The sequence below is a fragment of the Aristolochia californica genome, unplaced genomic scaffold (genome assembly GCF_029961685.1).
Source record: "Aristolochia californica isolate CCGP_79_NKW_82.1479 unplaced genomic scaffold, dmAriCali1.0.hap1 SCAF_10, whole genome shotgun sequence".
Classification (NCBI taxonomy): Eukaryota; Viridiplantae; Streptophyta; class Magnoliopsida; order Piperales; family Aristolochiaceae; genus Aristolochia; species Aristolochia californica.
The window spans coordinates 32904454-32922150 of NW_027181771.1; the positions used below are offsets into that span (position 1 = coordinate 32904454).

A 17697-nucleotide genomic window follows, 5' to 3' on the forward strand; every position below is an offset into this window, starting at 1 on the left:
TGCTGGAAAAGTCTCTTCAGCGTTTATGCCCATTTCATATATTTGTCAATGTGTTCTTCAAAACGATCGTTCAACAGGATTTGAGAAAATAGAACAGGTAATTGCAGGCTACAAGATGCTTAAGTTAGATCCAAGTTCTTAAAATGGCATCAACACTTCGATGGGAGAAGCTACAGGTGCTTGGAGAGGATGGACTCCACGACACCCTGAGCTATGGGATGATAGCAGTCCTGGCCCTCTGCAAACACTCTCTTCGCAAGCATTTTGGCTTCTTCACTTCCTTTGCTCAGAGCTGTGTATAATGGGCGTCGGTACTTCATCCTTCCTACTTCCTTCAGAGTTTTCTCCACCTCACCAAAGTACTCCCTGCACCCAGATGATATTGCTAGTTGTAGAAATGCTACTTTCACCTTAGTCTCCGCTCTCTGCCAGTCTGTATCGCTCGTCTAAAGCTACAATCTGCCATGTCGAAAAACATTGCATTAATACAAGTTTTCATTGGAACAATCAAACATAGTGTGAACATAGCGTGCATCATATCTTCTCTGTCAGGTCCATCTGAGATGCTATCATCATAAAGCTTGACAGCTCCCCCTTCCATTGGCCATGAAAAGCAAAAGAGGAACAGCAGATATGAGCTGATATCCTAACAGAAGCAAACTACCCATAAACATCCTCTTAACATTGCTTGCAAAATGCAGAAACCGAGGTCACCATTGATGTATCATGAAACGAATCTGGCGTTCATGTTGCCATTTAACTTAGTGCCTACCTTCCATTGATGTATCATGAAACGAATCTGGCGTTCATGTTGCCATTTTTGTCACAGTTATATATGGATCCTTCGTTGCATCTAATTCATCCAATTGTTGTTGGAATGGAGCTGTTGTAGGGTTAAAATGAACAAGTAATCTCCTGAAATTTATGGTTATGATGTTGTGAGAACATTACCTTAACATGGTAACTTCACTGAAAACTTAAATTTCAAAGCCTAACTTCCGTTGTCTGTAAATAGAGAATTCCAAGCATCTAGCATCCCTGCACCTCGGAAAACTGTTTGGTCCTAAAACAAGCTGATAAGAGCATAAGAAACCTCTCGTTTACAATGAGATCAGCACAAATAGCCAGTGAAGGAAACATTTTTTGGTTGGAGTCGCGTCAATAACAGATGGGAACGAAAGGGGAAGACGCATTTATGAGGAAAACAACAGAAAGGCGAAAAAAGAGAAGAAAGGGAGGAGAGAGATAAAGAAGAGAGAGAAAGAGAAGGAAATTAACTCGAGTTTTGTCAAACCATGGCGCCTGCATTCACGTCGCTTTCAACGGACAAATGTGATGAAGCTTACGCTGTAGGCTTGGGCAACTTCTTTATGGGTCTTTCCGCCTCTCTCCTCAGCTCCAGATTCCTGCATTTTTTCCTCAAGCACATCGGTCAACCTCGTGTCCTCTCGGAAATAATCGTACGTTTTCACATAATTTCTTTCTCTTTTTATCTGGAATCTGAATCGATTATCAGTTTTTAGCAAATGGGTAAGAAAAATTCTTCGTAAATCTGTCTTCAGCCATGGATTGAAATTAAGAAAACAGAGGTAAGATATAGGAGAAAGAACAGAATCAGCCATGTGTGGTTACAGAGCTTTCTAACGAAGAGAAACACAGGTAGGGATGGTGATAAGGAACACCGAGCTGATTGAGCTGGTTGACCCAAGCTTGCCTCGGCTTATTCGTATCGTTTCTGAGTATGGGATAATGAGCTATTTCTTCGTGTTGGGCCTGGAGATGGAGCTCAAGAATATTTTCCGCCGCCGGCGGCCGACACGGGAAGCTGTGATGGCCTACAGCGGCATCGCCGCCACCTATGTTTTACTCGCCTGCCTGCAGCCCGTCATCGTGAAAGGATTAGCCCCCGGTGACCGTGCCAATTATATCATCTCCCTCGGCCTCAGTCTCTCCAACACCTCTTCCACCGTCCTCACCCGCCTCATCACTGACCTCAAGATCGGCAAATCCGAGATCGGCCGGCTCGTCGTCAATGCCGGTGTCCACAACGACATGACCACCATGCTCCTCATGGCCCTCTTTTTTGCCTTACACGCTAAGATCATCGGCCGGAAAATGGATTTCATCTTCTCTCGCACCTTCTTCATCGTCCTCTTCCTCGTCTTCCAGACGTGGTTCATCCGCAAGGTGGGAAGGCGCGGTATCAACTGGATCAACGACAAGAACCCGGAGGGGAAGCCCATAAGTGGGTGGCATGTCTTTGTAAGCATGATCGTCGTCGCCATCTTGTGCGCCATCGCCAACATGATGGGCTACAATGGCAACATGAACGCCTTCCTCATCGGGCTAACGCTTCCGAGGGAAGGCCGAGTCTCGAGAGCGTTTATCAGGAAGATCAACATCTGGCTCGCGGAAATGATCTTCCCTCTTTATTATACCTTCATGGGAACACTGCTCAGGCTTGACAGTTGGAAAGGCTGGACGTCGTTCAAGGAATTTTCCGTCCTCGTTCTGCTTGGGATGGTGGGGAAGGTCATCGGAAGTGTCCCGACCGCCATTTCTATGGGATTCAGCATCTCGGAGGCTGTCTGCGTCGGTTTGCTTCTCAATGTCAAGGGCCACTATCACATCTTGGCTGTTATGAATGCGTTTGAGGTAAGCGTTTTCTTTCCTTTCGATCGTCGTTCCTTTTTTTTCTGCTTGATCGATCTATTCATCAGCTTATCTGAAACTTTTACGCAGATCGGAGTGGTGAACAGCACCGGCCTCCTGATAAATATAATGGCGGTGCTGGTAACCATCCTGTACATCCCGCTTGTGGCGGAGATCATCGTGTGGCAAGCACGGAAGAGGCACGCCAAGCTGCAGATGGGCCTCCAGTGGCATAATCCAGACTCTGAGCTCCGGATAATGACGTGCCTTCACAGCCCCAAGAACGTACCCTCCGCCATCAAGATGATCGAGGTGACGAGGGGCAGACCTCCCTCCCCAGGGGTCACCGTCTTCGCGGCGGATCTCGTGCAGCTGACCTCTCGAACGGCGGCCACGCTCACGCACGGCCAAGGCATGGACGTGGTGGATGTTAAGGATGAGGCGATCGTGGAAATGCGGGAAGAGATTACCATGGCCTTCAACAACTACTTGGATGGATGCGGGGAAGGTGTCGACATTAACCGTCTCCTTATCGTTTCTGCCTACAACACCATGCATCACGACATCTGCAATGCTGCGCAGGACGCCCTTGCCGTTCTCATCATCTTGCCCTTCCATAAGAAACAAAGGGTCGATGGCACCATGGACAACGGCCAAAACGAACTCAGAGCTGTCAATAGGAAGGTAACTAGTTAAACGAACAATCTTTTTTTTCCATTCATTTTCCAAGGAAAGATAAAGAAGACGAAGAAGAAGAAGAAGAAGTGTGAACTGAAATTGTCTGCCTTTACAGGTGCTTCGGCATGCGCCATGCTCGGTAGGGATACTGGTGGACCGTGGGCTCGTTGGCTCAAGCATAATTGCATCCTCTCTCGAGTCTTTCCAGGTAGTGGTGGTATTCATCGGCGGGCCGGACGATCGGGAGGCATTATGCTACGCCAGCCGTGTGGCTTATTACCCAGGAGTGAAGCTGACGGCCATCCGCTTCCTCCTGGAATCCGAACATGACAATATCTCCATAGCCAGTAGTCTCTACGGCTCCAAAAATGCATCTGAACGGAGGCTGATCATGGACACGAGGGAGGACATGCACGTAGACGACGAGTACTTCGCCGACTTCTACGAGCGCCATGTAACCAACGGGTCCGTCTCGTACGTGGAGAAGCACGTCTACAACGGCGCGGAGACCATCGCCGCTCTTCGGGCGCTGGAGAGAGAGTACAAGCTCTTCATCATCGGCAACGGCAGCTCGCATTTGACAACAGGGAAGGCCGAGTGGGAAGAATGTCCGGAGCTGGGACCGCTTGGGGATAACCTTGCTTCCTCTGATTTCTCTGCAACTGCCTCCCTATTAATTATTCGACAACACAACCCAAAAAGACAAGAGGAGGATGTCATCGAAGAGGAGTTCTCCCTCAGGTGAAAGAAAGGTGTTTTCTGCAACCCTTCTGCACCATTCTTCTCACGTCACCTCTTTGATTCCCTCTTCCTGCGTTAATGAACAAAAGAAGGTGGTTGTTCTTAGTGATCCACCTGGTCAAAAACACTCAGTTTGATTTATCAGCTTAATTGACACCCCAAATTAAATTGAAATTTTAGAGCAAAATCGATTTGTTCATAGCCTGAAAATCAAAATTTATTTGATCAATGTATATTAGCATCAATTATTGTACAAGATTCCATTTAAACCAAAGATGTTTATCCTGGACTGCATCTCAGCAAAAATACTTAACATGAATAAAATCATAATGCCAAAAAGGATAAAAGATAAAATAGTAGAAGAAGAAAAGTGGAGGAAGGAGGTAAAAAATAGTTTTGATCCAAGAAAAGCAAATTGAGAGTTCTTTGGTATCCAACTTGGAAGAATCATTAACCAAATCTTCAAACTAGAGTGGTTCACATTGGGTAAGAATCAAGAGTGAGAGAAAATATTTGGACTCAAAGAGCTCATTCTTGAACTAAAGGAAGTGAACATAAAATGTGTTATTGAGATAGAGATCATGCAAGAGAGCAAGAGAGAAAGGGATAGAAAAAGGGGGAAGGAGAAGGTGAGAGGGAGACAAGAAGAAACAAAGATAAGCAATAAGGAAGTATTCGAATTGTTGCAGGTTTTGGCACTACTAAGACCCTATTAGTGTGCATGGAAGTTAAGTGTGAAAGTGACTTAGAAATCCATAAGTGCACCGGGAAAGTTGAGATCGAAAGTGAAATTCCTCTCCACGACCAATGAATTCAATTTCACTTTCACTCCCTCGCTTGCTCGCTTACCCTGTGCTTGCTTCTCTTCTCTCAGGTCTCCCTATGGTACACTTAGTCTCCCTGTTCCTCCTCTCCTTTTCACCCTCTTTCCATTGAGCACACTAACACAATTTATATATATCGATGACTCAAATAAATGCCAATAATTATAACAAAATCGAAAACATTATAAGAAGAAAAATTATTTTGGGAAGTAAAAGAAGAGAGAAAGTGGGCATTTAAGGGTCAAGTGGGGATGCAGTTGGAAATCCAACCTTATCATAGGACATAAAAACATGGCAATAAGGAATTTATGGTGCAAGTCTAGTTCTCCCCAACTTGCTTCCATCCCTTATTCTAGCCCTTCATACTTATTAATGAAAATACCTTCACTTTTGTTATGCTTGATTTATTTCTTTGGTTTTAAAATGTAGATAATTCTTTTTTTATTACATTCAGTTAAATATATGTAATATTTTTCATAGCTCAAATTATTTCCAATGTTATTATTATCGGTTTGCCAGATTGAATTAGTAAGTAGTAACCAAGTAAGATAACGTAGTAGAATAACCTTTTCGAAAAAAAATCTTCGTCTGTGCGAATATTTCGAACAATGAAATTAACTTCTTAAAGACGAAATATATATTTTTTCTTCCCCCTCACCTGATTTCTCTCTAAGTTAAGGGCGGGACGTATTTGTGCATCGTTATCATCATCATCATTATTATTGTTATGAAATGTTAAAAAATGAAAAATATAATTTTATTTCTTCAATTAAAGGTTACATTGCACTATCTAATAGGACATATTTGAAAATACAACATCTAAGAGCTCTAAAATTACTTATAATTAGATACAATTACAGTTCAATTAAACAAAAAACCTCAACCAACCCAATTTCGAAGGGCATAGGTTTGACCCCCACAAAAAACCAGACATGGTTCAATCCCTACCCACAAAAACTAGACCAGTTATGGTTGCAAGGTTACCATTTATATTCACCAGTATATTACACCATTTGAACAAAGCAGATCGCCGGTGATGAAATTTCATCTTTGTCATTCTTGATAGACTGTTGATAACCTTCTTCTTCACGTCTGTCTCACAATTATTTCTCCCAACAAACTGAATGAGAGCTCATTCAATCCACGTACCCACAAAAAAACCAGCAGAGGCTCCTCTAAAAAGAACAAGAACCAGGCCAACGCTCTCCCCCCCCCCCCCCCCCCTGTAACTTGAGAAGAAGATAAATTTCAATTGCAGCAGAATATAACCCAAATCGCCAAAAGGTTTCGAATTCTCACCTGCATTTCTAACATATTTGTTAGATTAAAATAAGTCAGGTAACTTACTGCTACTTTGAGCCTTTCTGAGAATTTTCGAGACAGATTCCTCAAAATGAACGTTATCTTTTGTATTAAATTCGCCCTCAACTGGGACAAGAGCGGACGAACTGAGGAGTCACGTGAGCATGACAGTGTCCGGCGTTTCAAGATTCAAGAATTGAATTTCGAAAAACGGAAGAAGAAATTCAGAGATGATGGTAAAACAGCAAGACAGTTGTGACTCGTAAGGGGAGTTACTGCGGGGAGAATGATGTCTGAAAAGTGCGGAAAGTAAGAGATTCATGAGTATAAAAAAGGGGTACCAGCGGCATTGTTCCGAACTAAAGCTGTAGTAGCTGTTTCTCTTTTCTCTGGCAAACTTTTTCTCTCTGGCGAGAAAAAATGTGAGTGAGAATAGAAGCATCTCTATGGGTTTCTATCGACATTTTCTGTTTCGGATGAATTGATGGGTTTGGTTATGGAGCAGGTCGCAGGGGACGCTTGAATGGGTCTCAGACTCGGAAGGCCAGATGAAGGTGGAGAAGCCGAGAATCATCAATGGAGATGCTGAAGCTAAAAAATGGAGGTGGGTATTTGTCGGTTTTTATGGATTTTGATGTCATGTGTCTGGTTAACAGATTCTCTGTTTTGGTGACTTTCTCAGTGAGAAGATGATGACTGTTGATTGTTTGAGGAAACGATTGGCGTCTGAAAGAACAGCATCCAAGGCTGCGAAAGAAAATGCACAAGTCATGGAGGAAAAGGTACCTGGTTCTTGTATGATCCTCATTCGTCTTCTTTGTGAAACCAACCCTTCATTCAGTTTAATGGGTCTATATACTGGACTTTAAATTAATATAATCGAGTTCGACTTTGACGGATTTCTTCTTCCCAGTTGACAGAGTTAGAAAAGCTGCTAAAGATGGAGATTGAAGCCAAGGAGAGAGCTGAAAAGAAGCTAAAATTAGCTATGAAAAAGCTGAAAAACCTGAAGCTCACTCCCTGTCTAAGCCAATCCGATACAACAGAAGATCGGGATAGTTCTCCCCCACCCAGAACTGGCATGACAGAAGAGAGGGGGGAGGTTACAGATCTATCGACCTCACAAGATTCGGAAGCAAACATTTCAGAAAACTCTCATAATATTTTCGTTAATCAAGTAACTTCTCAAGAAGGACGTTCAAGTTCAGTAGAAACCAGACCTTTTGATAATACTGAAGGCCCTTCGAAGGATGACGGAGGAAAGGTTACGGCATCCGATGTTCCCAGGTAAGCTTACACTGGATTACAGATACACGATTTCTAACCTTACTGTTCAGATTCCAGACTCTATCGACGCTTTTACTCAAACGAAGATGCTTAATTGTAATCACTGAACAATAAATAGTACATGGCTTTCTCTCTCCACTGCTTCTTTCCAGCTTCTCTGTTATGCCAAAATTTGAAATGCAGCAACGACAGTACCATGTGAGAGGCGTCCTGCAGATTTTGTAGCTTTCTCTCTCCTCTGTGTCTGAAACTAACCTCTTTGAAGAAGACAAAATTGCTCCGGGAGAATGAATATATCGGCAGATAGCCCGTGAGGTGAAAGGTGAAAACCGTGAGGATAAAATTGAAAGGGTCGGTTCCGTCGTACGAGTGATGAAGAGTATTTAAGGTGGATCTGTGTTCGACGATTGACATTGGATCAACCCCGAGACACCAAATATTCTGTTTTTACTCGAAAAACAGAGTGAATTTTACTCGACTTGATTGTCTGCTGCTTTTTTCTCATAATATTACGAGGAGTTACAGGGGAAACGTTTGATTTCTGCTGAATCGTGATCAACCTGCAGGTTGTGCCCAACAGGTGGAGAGAACGATCTTGATCGAAGAGAAGAGACGGAGGAAGTTGATAATTCTCTAGCTTTAGTTCTAGTTCCGGAGCTGAAGAAATGCTTGGAACATTCACCAGCCCTGGTGGTGCAACAAGGCGTGCCGCCTTTTTGTCAGAATTGTGGAGACTCAGCCCCGAGAACTAAAGACATTTATGAAGTTCTTGTTGCTCTACAACGTGCTAAGGCTCACCTGCAAAGTTCGATCGAGACAAGAGCTGCTGTTTACAGCTCTCACTCGTTTGAGTTGTGTGGTATCTAAAAGACCAATTTCCAGCACCTGGCTATGTTTTTTTTCATGAGTGAGGGTCAGTATAATGAATCTTGAGGAGTTCTGTAAAAAATACAATAATATGCTCCACTAGATGGATAAAGATTTTTTTCTTCTTCTTCCGGTTGCTGTTGTTGTGATGCAAGTATCAAACACCAAATGGAACTTGTTTCTGTTTTCCCTGTTTTACTTCAGACCTGGAAGATATTGCTTGATAACAAATTGTTACCAGAAATTTTTTTTATCAAATCTAAACTCTCTTGAATGCTGTACTTACAAATTAAGAGAGCATAGAGCAATGCCCCATAAAGAAAACGCAGCTAAATCCATGACCGGTTGCAGAATTCATAAGGCAGCCGGCTTCAAGTAACCAGGCAAACAAACAAAAAATGAGTTATTTTGTACTCTCTAAATAGATAAACTTCATAAATATAAGAGCAAACACCAGAGGGTTGAGATGAAGTTACCTGTTATAAGGGCATCGTTGTGCACACTGAATCGATTAAAGAGAAACCAATATCTGCCACACAAATGTCTGTCGATAGTCGATCTGGAGTACAATATCTGGAATCATATGTTCCTCTTAAGTTAGTATTCACCAGGAAGTCGACCAATTACAGTTCCCCAAGGATCGATAATCAACGTGTCACCATAGCTTTCTCTTTTGTCATTGTACTTTCCAGCTTGTGCTGCAGCAATTAGCTTCAAATCCATCAGTGTTTTTCTTGATTAGCTGATTTTAGACACAGATGAACTGCAGAAATGACGAAAGAGGGTTCAGATTAGGGAAAATTAGGCCACATATATCCAATCCTGTAGTATACTCTCATTGAAATCATCCAGGTACAAAGAATAAACAAGTTTACCACGCAACATATTACGCTAAAACATGGCGGTGCTCCAATATTTTTGCATTAGCTACCTTGTACATCACAGTGGCCCTAACCCAACATAATTGGGATGACCAACCATCAAAAGATCTTGAATGCAGTCCTCTCAAGGCAACCAACAGGTAAGAGTAAATACTCTTAAATTTCAAAATATCTACATCAGGGCCCATTAATCAAGGTTTCATCAAATGGAGTGGCTTCAACAATCTGACCAGCTGGATTAATTAAACCATAAAAAATCATGGATAAAAGAAGGCACCACCAAGCTGGAGACCAAGGAAAGTGACTATTCTCTTTGAAGGTACGTTTTGGAAAACAAGACATATGGTGCAGATTAGAAATTTTCAGAAACAAAAAAGAAAAGGATATATAAAGAGTTTGGTGAACGAAGATAAGAAGGAATAACATTCAGACTTGATCTCTCATACATAGCACTGTGTCTCAATGGCAAGGAGAAAAATCTCCCAGTGAGCCTCTTAAGTTATCATTGTAAAAGCTGCAGGAACCAACATGACCTGTGCAAAAATTTGAATGAATAAGATGATGAAGTGTTGAAAAACATGGAAACTAAGATGTGACAAAATAATGAGGGACATCTGAAGAAGCAGGAAATTGAAGAACACATAATGGAAAAGCAACCACAGTTACCTGTGCATGATGTTGAAACCTCCACTCTTGGTAAAGTTCAGGGAATCTTAATTCGTAACAAACTGTGATACCCAGATGAGCAAAGGGGTCCTATATATACACCATTTTGCATTGTTGGTACAATATGGCTAAACCAAGAAGCTCACTTATTCTTGAAATATCAATTTACCACAGCATGAGGAACATAAGATTCAAATGAAATCTTTATGAAACAATGATAGCAGAATGTTTGAGTATTTTACTTAAGACTCATTAATCAAAAACAAAGAAAAGATAGGAAAAGAAATGTGCTTCCATATATGCAAATATGTCACAGAAGATAAAACACTGCTCAACTGGAACTGTAAAATGGCTCTCCTCGTATACCATGCCTGCAGGAATATCCACATCAAGCCTTCAAATAGGACACGGCAATCTTGTTTACGACTAAAGTGGATTTCAACATTAGCAGTGAAATGACAATAGAACATCTTTAATATCATCTACATAATGATGTTTTCCGGCTTTACTTGGCATAACATTAACAGTGGTTTAGTGGATGATTTTAATTGGTTGAGATGTGTTTTGCACATGAAAGGAAACAGATACAAAGATATCACACAGAAATTAGATGGCCGAAGAAACATCAAATTGGTAGGTCAACATGAAGAATGGAAAAGGGAAAGGTGACGCAGAAAATCTTATTGAATTCAACATTCTATTACAATAACCAATAAAATCCGAATAGATAAACTAAAATTAGAATTGAAATTTAAAATTCAAAATAGATAAGATCATCAAATCGAGGAAAATTAGGAAAGATAAAATAAAAATAATTTTAACTATAATTGGTGGGTCAACTGGGTTCAATGGGCATACAGGCATCCTCACCACGTACAAGTACATCTTCCTGTATGCGTTTACTAATCCCTGCATTATCAACTAGAACATGAGTGGTGCACAAGTGTTCTTCATCTGGTCCTTTCTGTTGGAAGCCTCCAAGGGACAACCAAATGTTAGACTTCCTGGAAAAGGAACAAAATGTCCCAATATTAAGCTGTCATCCAAGAAAGATATTCACAACAAGGAGAATGATATATTGAACTGATGGTATATCAAGAAGGGTCATAAAAACAGAGTAAATTCAAGAATACTCATGTTCAAACTGCGATTGCATCACTTTCTCGAGGTTTAAGACCCACGGAAAACATAATAATTCTGCGCCTGAAGCGGCAGCTTCCTGAGGAAAAACCGCTCAAAGAATCAACATTCACGCAAGCAAAACGAACTAGAGGCAATTTGTATCAGATATTAACAGAGAAACAATCCCTTGACGTGACAAGCCCAGAAAGGAAAAGAGGTCTCATAGTCAGATGCACAAAACCCTCGCCAGAGAATACCCATGATAAAAGTGATTGTAAAACCAAGCAATGTCTCAGAGAAATCCGAGGAGATAAAAAAAGAAACAAACAAAACACTCGAAAGTAAAGTTTTGAGATATAGCCTCTGATTACCTTGACAAGCCAGGGGGAGGTACTGAACTTATCGTTTAGATAGTTCGTGGGGGTCATTGGTTCGGCCGCTACCCTCACCCTACGGCTATTAGCTTCTGCGGCAGCCGCGACGGAGACGTAGTTGATTGATAGTAGACTGGAGGAGTCTGGCCCGGATGGGAGACGGAACGGGCAGGAGAAATGGAAGGAATCTTGGGTGTGTAGAAAGTAGGCGAGGTCATATTATAATCACTAATTAAATTTAACGGTAATTTTTATTTGTAACACTCCCTTCAAGTAAGAAGTTTGTGTTTATAAAACTTCTAAGAATTCGCATTCATCATATGCTCCAAAAACGTTAGTGTAGTGTGTAAAGGGAGAATAAAAGTGAATTACATAGGTAGTTTACTTGCACTTGTTGTGGTGAAAAAACGAGTGAAAGTGAATTTACTCGATAGGAGTTTGTATTTATAAAACCTCTAAGAATTCACATTCATCAGAGATAGTGACTCCAAAAACATTAGTGCACTGTGTAAGTGGAGAATAAAAGTAAATTACACAGGTAATTTACTTTCACTTGTTTAAAGTGAAAAAATTAGCGAAAGTGAATTTACTCGATAAGACTAGTAAATTCACTTGTTGTTTTACTCAATGTTGAGACTAAACTAATTCAGTTGGATTTTAATGAAAATGTTTATATTGTTGTATTAATAAAATAATTTATTTATTATATTTATATTTTGAATATTATATTAAATTACTAATTTAATAGAAGTTGATTAAGTATCTAGACATTATAAAAGTAATCAAGTTTGTTTAGGTATATTAAAATTTATATTTAATCAATTTTATATTTTATTTAAAAAATTAAATAATTTTATCTTAATAAAGTTAAATTTATCAAAATATTTTATTAATAAACTCATTCTCCACTTTCTACTAAATTTTCCATTGTGCATACTAACGTAAGAAAAATACATTACACTACTCTTTCTCTTGAGTATATTTACCAAAAAAAAGCAATTCACTTTCACTTTCCACTACACTTTCATAACACACTAGTGTAGTCTTGGCTACTTCATTTCTCTATATTCTTCTCAATTTCTTCCCTCTCTTCCTCTCAAATCTTCTCAAGTTTCTTATTTTTCAAAGGGCAAAACTAAAACTAAACACAACCCAGAGCTCATATATCGGTGCTTGCAACCCCGTTCCCATCTCTCTCTGAAAGGGCTTTAGTAAAACGAAATACTGACTTATGTCAGACCTCGTGGAGCTCTGCATCCTATGCTTCCTGTCTTCTGCTCCATGCTTTATTCTTTCTAAATGTTGATTTTTCTAATGAGTTTTTTCTCTTTTTATGTCATTGTTGTCTTCCTACAATGTAGGCATTATTGTTTTCCTAATGTTACTTTTTTTATTAGCTTTTGATGAAAAGCTAGTCGCTCTTTTGTTTTTTACCTTTTCGTCTGTTTCTATCAATAAAATTCTCATGTATGCACATTCCACTGCAAAAACCTTTTAGCAGTAATGGGCATTCCTGGAGTCGATGGAAGTAGGACAGAGAGTACGCTTGGAATTGAAGCTGCAAGGTGTATCGCTGATGAAATACATTACACCATTGGAATGCAGATACCGCTTACATTGTTAACAAAAACGTCGTAAAGCCTTCTTCTGACACTCAATTGCTCGAGTTATTTTTACGTCCAGAATTCAGAGCGGGACGTGAATCTGAGAAAAATCACAAAAAAGAGAACGGAAAAGGAATGGCCTCTCTGAGGACGGCCTTGAGGGCTATTTCTTCCTCGGTGTTCCGTCGTGGCTTCCCGCGCAATCCAAGTGGCAGGATTCGCACTTTCTCCTCTGTTCTCTCTCTACACTCCAAAGCCGTCGTCTATGAACAGCATGGCTCACCAGACCAGGTTACCAGGTTCAAACGTCTCCCTCTCTGGGTTTCCTCTAATTTTCTGCACCATTTTTCATTATCATCAGTGGCACTTGTCTGGACATGATGCTATTTCAGAGGTCGGACAAGAGCTTAGCTGAGTATGTGGTGGGAATTTTTTTTCTCCAGTCTGTGGAAGACTTGACTAGCTCTTCTCTTGTCCAGTAAATTACACCAGAAAAAAAAGAGAGGCTAAACGCGACATTACACAAAAAGGCAACCAGTGTTTAATGGTGGTTACCCAAACTGGACGCTGGACGAGTTGGACTGCATGATGGCAAATCATGTAGAGGGCAGATGCCCTCACAATTGAATAATGATTCACTTGCTGAAAAATCAGGGAAATAAAGGAAAACATCTTTATTACGAATTTCCATGGAGGAACAGGAACGTTTGTGGGTTCCTTTGGATATATTTTGATATTAATAACTGTTCCTGGGAGGCACGTTGTCTGCGTCTGTGTTTGCTGATCTCTCCTTTTTGGACACATTTGCTTTAATTTTTCTACTGATAGCCGTCTCTGCCTCTTTGAAAGATTTACCCACCTTAGATACTTAGTATTGCTCCCGGTTTCAAGTTCTTTCAACAGGGCACCAATTTCAACGATTGCATGTCCTGGGAAGAGCTAGATATTTTCTGCTTGACATTTTGTTCCTACCGAATAAGGGCAGATAAATTCTATACACAGAGAAACAATGATGCTTTGCTTTTGAGATTTTCAGAGAACTTTGTGGCATCTGGAAAAAAAGAATTATTTAGTTGATGCAGTGACATTCTTTGCTTGTGAATCTGTGATTTGGGAATTTTATTCCCTTTCATTTCAATATAAATTCAAATCCAAGAAGAAATCCTAGTACTAGCACTGATGTAAATTGAAACTTTATTGCCTTTACAGGGTGATTAATCTTCCTCCCGTTGAACTTAAGGAGCATGATGTACCCGTCAAAATGCTTGCAGCACCCATCAATCCTTCATATATCAATAGGATAGAAGGTTGTCATGGCTCAGACAGGCTCTGATTTTATAGGCTGCTGTATGTTACCTGGTGTGTCTCTTTGTATATGATCTGCTTAGAGGTAGGGTGCTAAATAGAACAGCATTTCTTCTTTCAAGTTTAGAGTGGGCATGAGTATCATTGAAATTAACATGAAGTGAAATCTTTCCTACGTTGCTGGACATAGGAGATTGGATAGAGAGGGTCACTATAGTAACATCACATTATATATGTACATCAATGCAGCTGATGTCTGTTTTTCTGTGAATCTGCCTTTGGGGAAGTACATGCCGGAGGCTCTGCTGTGAGGAATCTCTCAGTTGGAGATTGGATTATATCATCTCCCCCTCCTCCCCCCCCCCCCCCAATACACACACACCCATCTTTTGGTATTTTGACTACCTAAAAATCTCCTCCATTTTAGTTGAATATGATTGAAAGTGTAAAATTTACCCACACTTGTAATGATGAAATATGTTCCATTCAGGGACTTGGCATAGTTATAGTGTAAAAGAAGAGAGTGTGTGGCACAAAATTTTCAAAGATGTTCCCATCGAGTATGCTGCTTCAGTAACTGTTTGACTTCTCTCAGAATGTTGGAAGATTTTGTTAAATTGAATCCTGGATTACTGATCTTGCTTCATCGTCTCTTTTTATATATTCTTACTAGAGAAAAAGATCTGTCTTCATGTGTTCTCTTCTTGACTTTTGAGTCAATTCATCAGGAGATGCAGTAGTGCAAAATGGTGCTACTAGTATAGTGGACCAATCATTATTCAGCTGGCAAAAGTTCAAGGCAATCATGCTATAAATATTATCAGAGACAAGTGCTTAATGGCATGCAGTGAGCTGTTATCCTTGACCTAAGCCTATTGAAGAAGAAAATCTCATTTTATATCTTTTGATAAGCGCAAGCACTTCAATAATTAGAACTGAGGATCGCTTATTTCTATTTTACCATAATGCATCTGCAACAACAAAATTTTGCCAATTCTTTTGTTGTAGATTATTGTCTTCCTCATCGTCATTATTGTTATTGTTGTTGTTGTTGTTGGTTATTATTATTATTATTTGAAAGTGTTACTATTATTGTTATTATTTTGGTGAACATTGTGCATGTCTAGAATGCTAAATTATTGTTATAGTTTCTTTTTAGGATTACTTTCAGGTCCTTGAAGTGCATCTCTGTGTTACTTTCTATATTGTGTTACTGCTTTCTTTGGTCATTGAAATCCTTTTTCCTAGTCTTGTAATTTATTCTGTTATTTATTTTTATATATATATATATATATATATATATATATATATATATATATATATTTTACATGTTGGGAATGGTATTTCTTATTGCTGAAGAATTGGGTTAGAAGATGTAAAAGAAAAACTCAAGAGCCTAGGGTGGGCAGATTTGGTCATTACTGAGAGCCAACTGTAAGTCAAGAATTTGAAGGGTTTACTGGTACCTTGGTACTTACTGTTTGGCTGGAGGAAATTTTGTTTAAATTAATTCACTAATATTTTATTGATTTATGTGTTTTGTCTCTTTTAACAATTGGTTGAAAATCATCAGGATGACATTCCAGAACCAGTGCTTGGTTTCAACTGCGTTGGTGGTGATGCTGCATCTGTAGTCCTCAAATTTTTAAGGTTGCTTCCCTGGAATTTCAGAAATGCAATTCTAGTAACCCTTCTTCCTTGAATGAATTTCTTATATGTGTGATTTTCTGAGCTACTGGCAGGGAGGGACCATGGTAACTTATGTTGGTATGTCCAAGAAACCAGTCACAGTGTCTACCTCATCTCCCATATTTAAGGTATAGAATTCTTGGTCCTAGTGGTTCTGTCATTTTGATGAGGTGTGTGGATGTAATGACTTATTTGGCTCAAGCCTGTCAGACCAGACTTTGGCTATAATTTTTAATCTTGTTTGTCCTTCACTGCTCTGGCATAGCAGCCTGGAGGCCTCGCATCTCAGGATGAGTACAGATTTAATACCATCCAAGGAGGCCAAGGTTTCAAGTGAAGGCACGGGTATGAGAGACTAGGCAGACCTAAAAATTTTCCCAATTTGGTTTTGTTAGATGAGCAAGCTTGGCATGGAAATAGACCCACGTAGCCAGTTGGAACATCTAGTACCAACTGACCTTGTTATGCAACATGAAACTAGAGCGCTCATAGCCCTGGCTGATTAGGGTATGCAACCCTTGTCCCTAGATGTTACTTATTTCATAAAAGGTGACAAGGGTGGTGTATTTGGTGGACATTTAAGTTTCTTAAAAGGAATCAAGAGTGGTTTTTTTGGTGAAAGCAGGCAGTTCCATGAAAGGTGCAGGTTTGGTTGCCATCTCATCTTGTGTACATCGGTAAGGTCATAGCATTGACCTACTTTTGGTTAGTACTGCTTGCTGTCCGTCCTGTTATCCCTACTTTTACAAACCTTTTGTGCCATTTTAGTGAAAGCTATGCATGATAGACACGATAATTGCTTCAATGCAATACTGTGCATTGGTCTTTTTATTCCAGGGAGAAAAAATGCTTGTGAAAGAATTATCCTATGTAATAGTTAATGCAGGATCTAGCTTTGCATGGTTTTCAGCTTCAAAAGTGGATCGAGTTCAGATAAAGCACAAGAATGAGAGCAATGATAGACTTTCTCTTGGTCTAATGCATGATGAGAAACTCAAATATAAGTATGTTTTCTTCTCTATGAATATGTAGCTTTGAAAATTCTTATTAGGTGGATTACTAGCCTAGTTCCTTGATCATTTACCTCTGTGCATATCTAGCTTTTTTTTTAGTCAATAAATGGTTGCATGGTGTCTACCTTTTGTACCTTTGGATGAATTTGGTCTGAAACTTGGCATAGCACTTGGAAAACTAGGAAGCCATCCTAAACAGATTCTCAAGTTCTGGTTTCGGATTTGCCTTTTCGAAATAGACTAAGTTGTGGCAATTTTAAAGATGATCCCCTGACTTTAAAACAAAATAATTGTATCGATGACTTCATCTATGTGTGTGGGTAGATTCTCTTCTGTATATCACTGAAGAAAGAAATTCTTGTCATAGAACTGATGAAATTTACCATGAAAGTCCTTGATCTACAGTTTCAAGGATGGGTGTTCCAGTTGAGTTATAGGTCTGCTAAAGGATCCTAGAAGTGTATCAACCACTTGTGTAATATTTAGGTCAATCGCCTCCCTGAACTTATGGAAGCCTCTATATTTAACTTTTTGCCTTGATTGATGTAATTAGGAAGCCTAATTGATTGAGGAGTTTTCTTAAATATGTAATGAAAAAAGTATAAATAGGAGTCTTGGTTGAGAAGATAAAACCTTGACGAGGATCTTATCATAGATATTCTGCTATAAAATCACACTACCCTTGAGATTAG

The 17697-nt window shown here is 39.8% G+C and overlaps 3 protein-coding genes and 1 pseudogene across 3 annotated transcripts; 3 read left to right on the forward strand and 1 right to left on the reverse strand.

Moving 5' to 3' along the window:
• The first annotated feature begins 1665 nt into the window (after positions 1-1665).
• On the forward strand, positions 1666-4075 carry LOC137943121 (cation/H(+) antiporter 28-like). Its single transcript, XM_068788817.1, has 3 exons — positions 1666-2655; positions 2743-3336; positions 3446-4075. Exons 1-3 carry the CDS (start codon positions 1666-1668, stop codon positions 4073-4075), a joined length of 2214 nt encoding a protein of 737 aa, XP_068644918.1.
• Positions 4076-6567: 2492 nt separating this feature from the next.
• On the forward strand, positions 6568-8551 carry LOC137936907 (uncharacterized). Its single transcript, XM_068781876.1, has 5 exons — positions 6568-6619; positions 6703-6801; positions 6880-6979; positions 7111-7484; positions 8051-8551. Coding segments are annotated over exons 1-5 (876 nt in total). The 5' UTR covers positions 6568-6617; the 3' UTR covers positions 8352-8551.
• A 1470-nt stretch (positions 8552-10021) lies between these two features.
• Positions 10022-11554, reverse strand: LOC137936916 (deaminated glutathione amidase, chloroplastic/cytosolic-like). Its single transcript, XM_068781887.1, has 4 exons — positions 11392-11554; positions 11032-11117; positions 10769-10902; positions 10022-10269 (listed from the first exon to the last, which is right to left on the reverse strand). Exons 1-4 carry the CDS (start codon positions 11446-11448, stop codon positions 10151-10153), a joined length of 396 nt encoding a protein of 131 aa, XP_068637988.1. The 5' UTR covers positions 11449-11554; the 3' UTR covers positions 10022-10150.
• A 1343-nt stretch (positions 11555-12897) lies between these two features.
• On the forward strand, positions 12898-16929 carry LOC137943122 (enoyl-[acyl-carrier-protein] reductase, mitochondrial-like; annotated as a pseudogene).
• The last annotated feature ends 768 nt before the right edge of the window (positions 16930-17697 follow it).

What these genes read in the sequence shown, in the direction of transcription:
- LOC137936907 (XM_068781876.1), top strand. An exon ending in GCTGAAGCTAAAAAATGGAG is followed by an intron (nt 6,802 to 6,879) that starts GTGGGTATTTGT and finishes TGACTTTCTCAG; the next exon opens with TGAGAAGATGATGACTGTTG. An exon ending in CACAAGTCATGGAGGAAAAG is followed by an intron (nt 6,980 to 7,110) that starts GTACCTGGTTCT and finishes TCTTCTTCCCAG; the next exon opens with TTGACAGAGTTAGAAAAGCT.
- LOC137936916 (XM_068781887.1), bottom strand. Translation starts at nt 11,448, where the DNA reads ATGACCCCCACGAACTATCTAAACGATAAGTTCAGTACCTCCCCCTGG. An exon ending in CAATCGCAGTTTGAACATGA is followed by an intron (nt 10,903 to 11,031) that starts GTATTCTTGAAT and finishes TTCCTTTTCCAG; the next exon opens with GAAGTCTAACATTTGGTTGT. An exon ending in GGAAGATGTACTTGTACGTG is followed by an intron (nt 10,270 to 10,768) that starts GTGAGGATGCCT and finishes ATATTCCTGCAG; the next exon opens with GCATGGTATACGAGGAGAGC.
- LOC137943121 (XM_068788817.1), top strand. Translation starts at nt 1,666, where the DNA reads ATGGTGATAAGGAACACCGAGCTGATTGAGCTGGTTGACCCAAGCTTG. An exon ending in CTGTTATGAATGCGTTTGAG is followed by an intron (nt 2,656 to 2,742) that starts GTAAGCGTTTTC and finishes ACTTTTACGCAG; the next exon opens with ATCGGAGTGGTGAACAGCAC. An exon ending in TCAGAGCTGTCAATAGGAAG is followed by an intron (nt 3,337 to 3,445) that starts GTAACTAGTTAA and finishes CTGCCTTTACAG; the next exon opens with GTGCTTCGGCATGCGCCATG.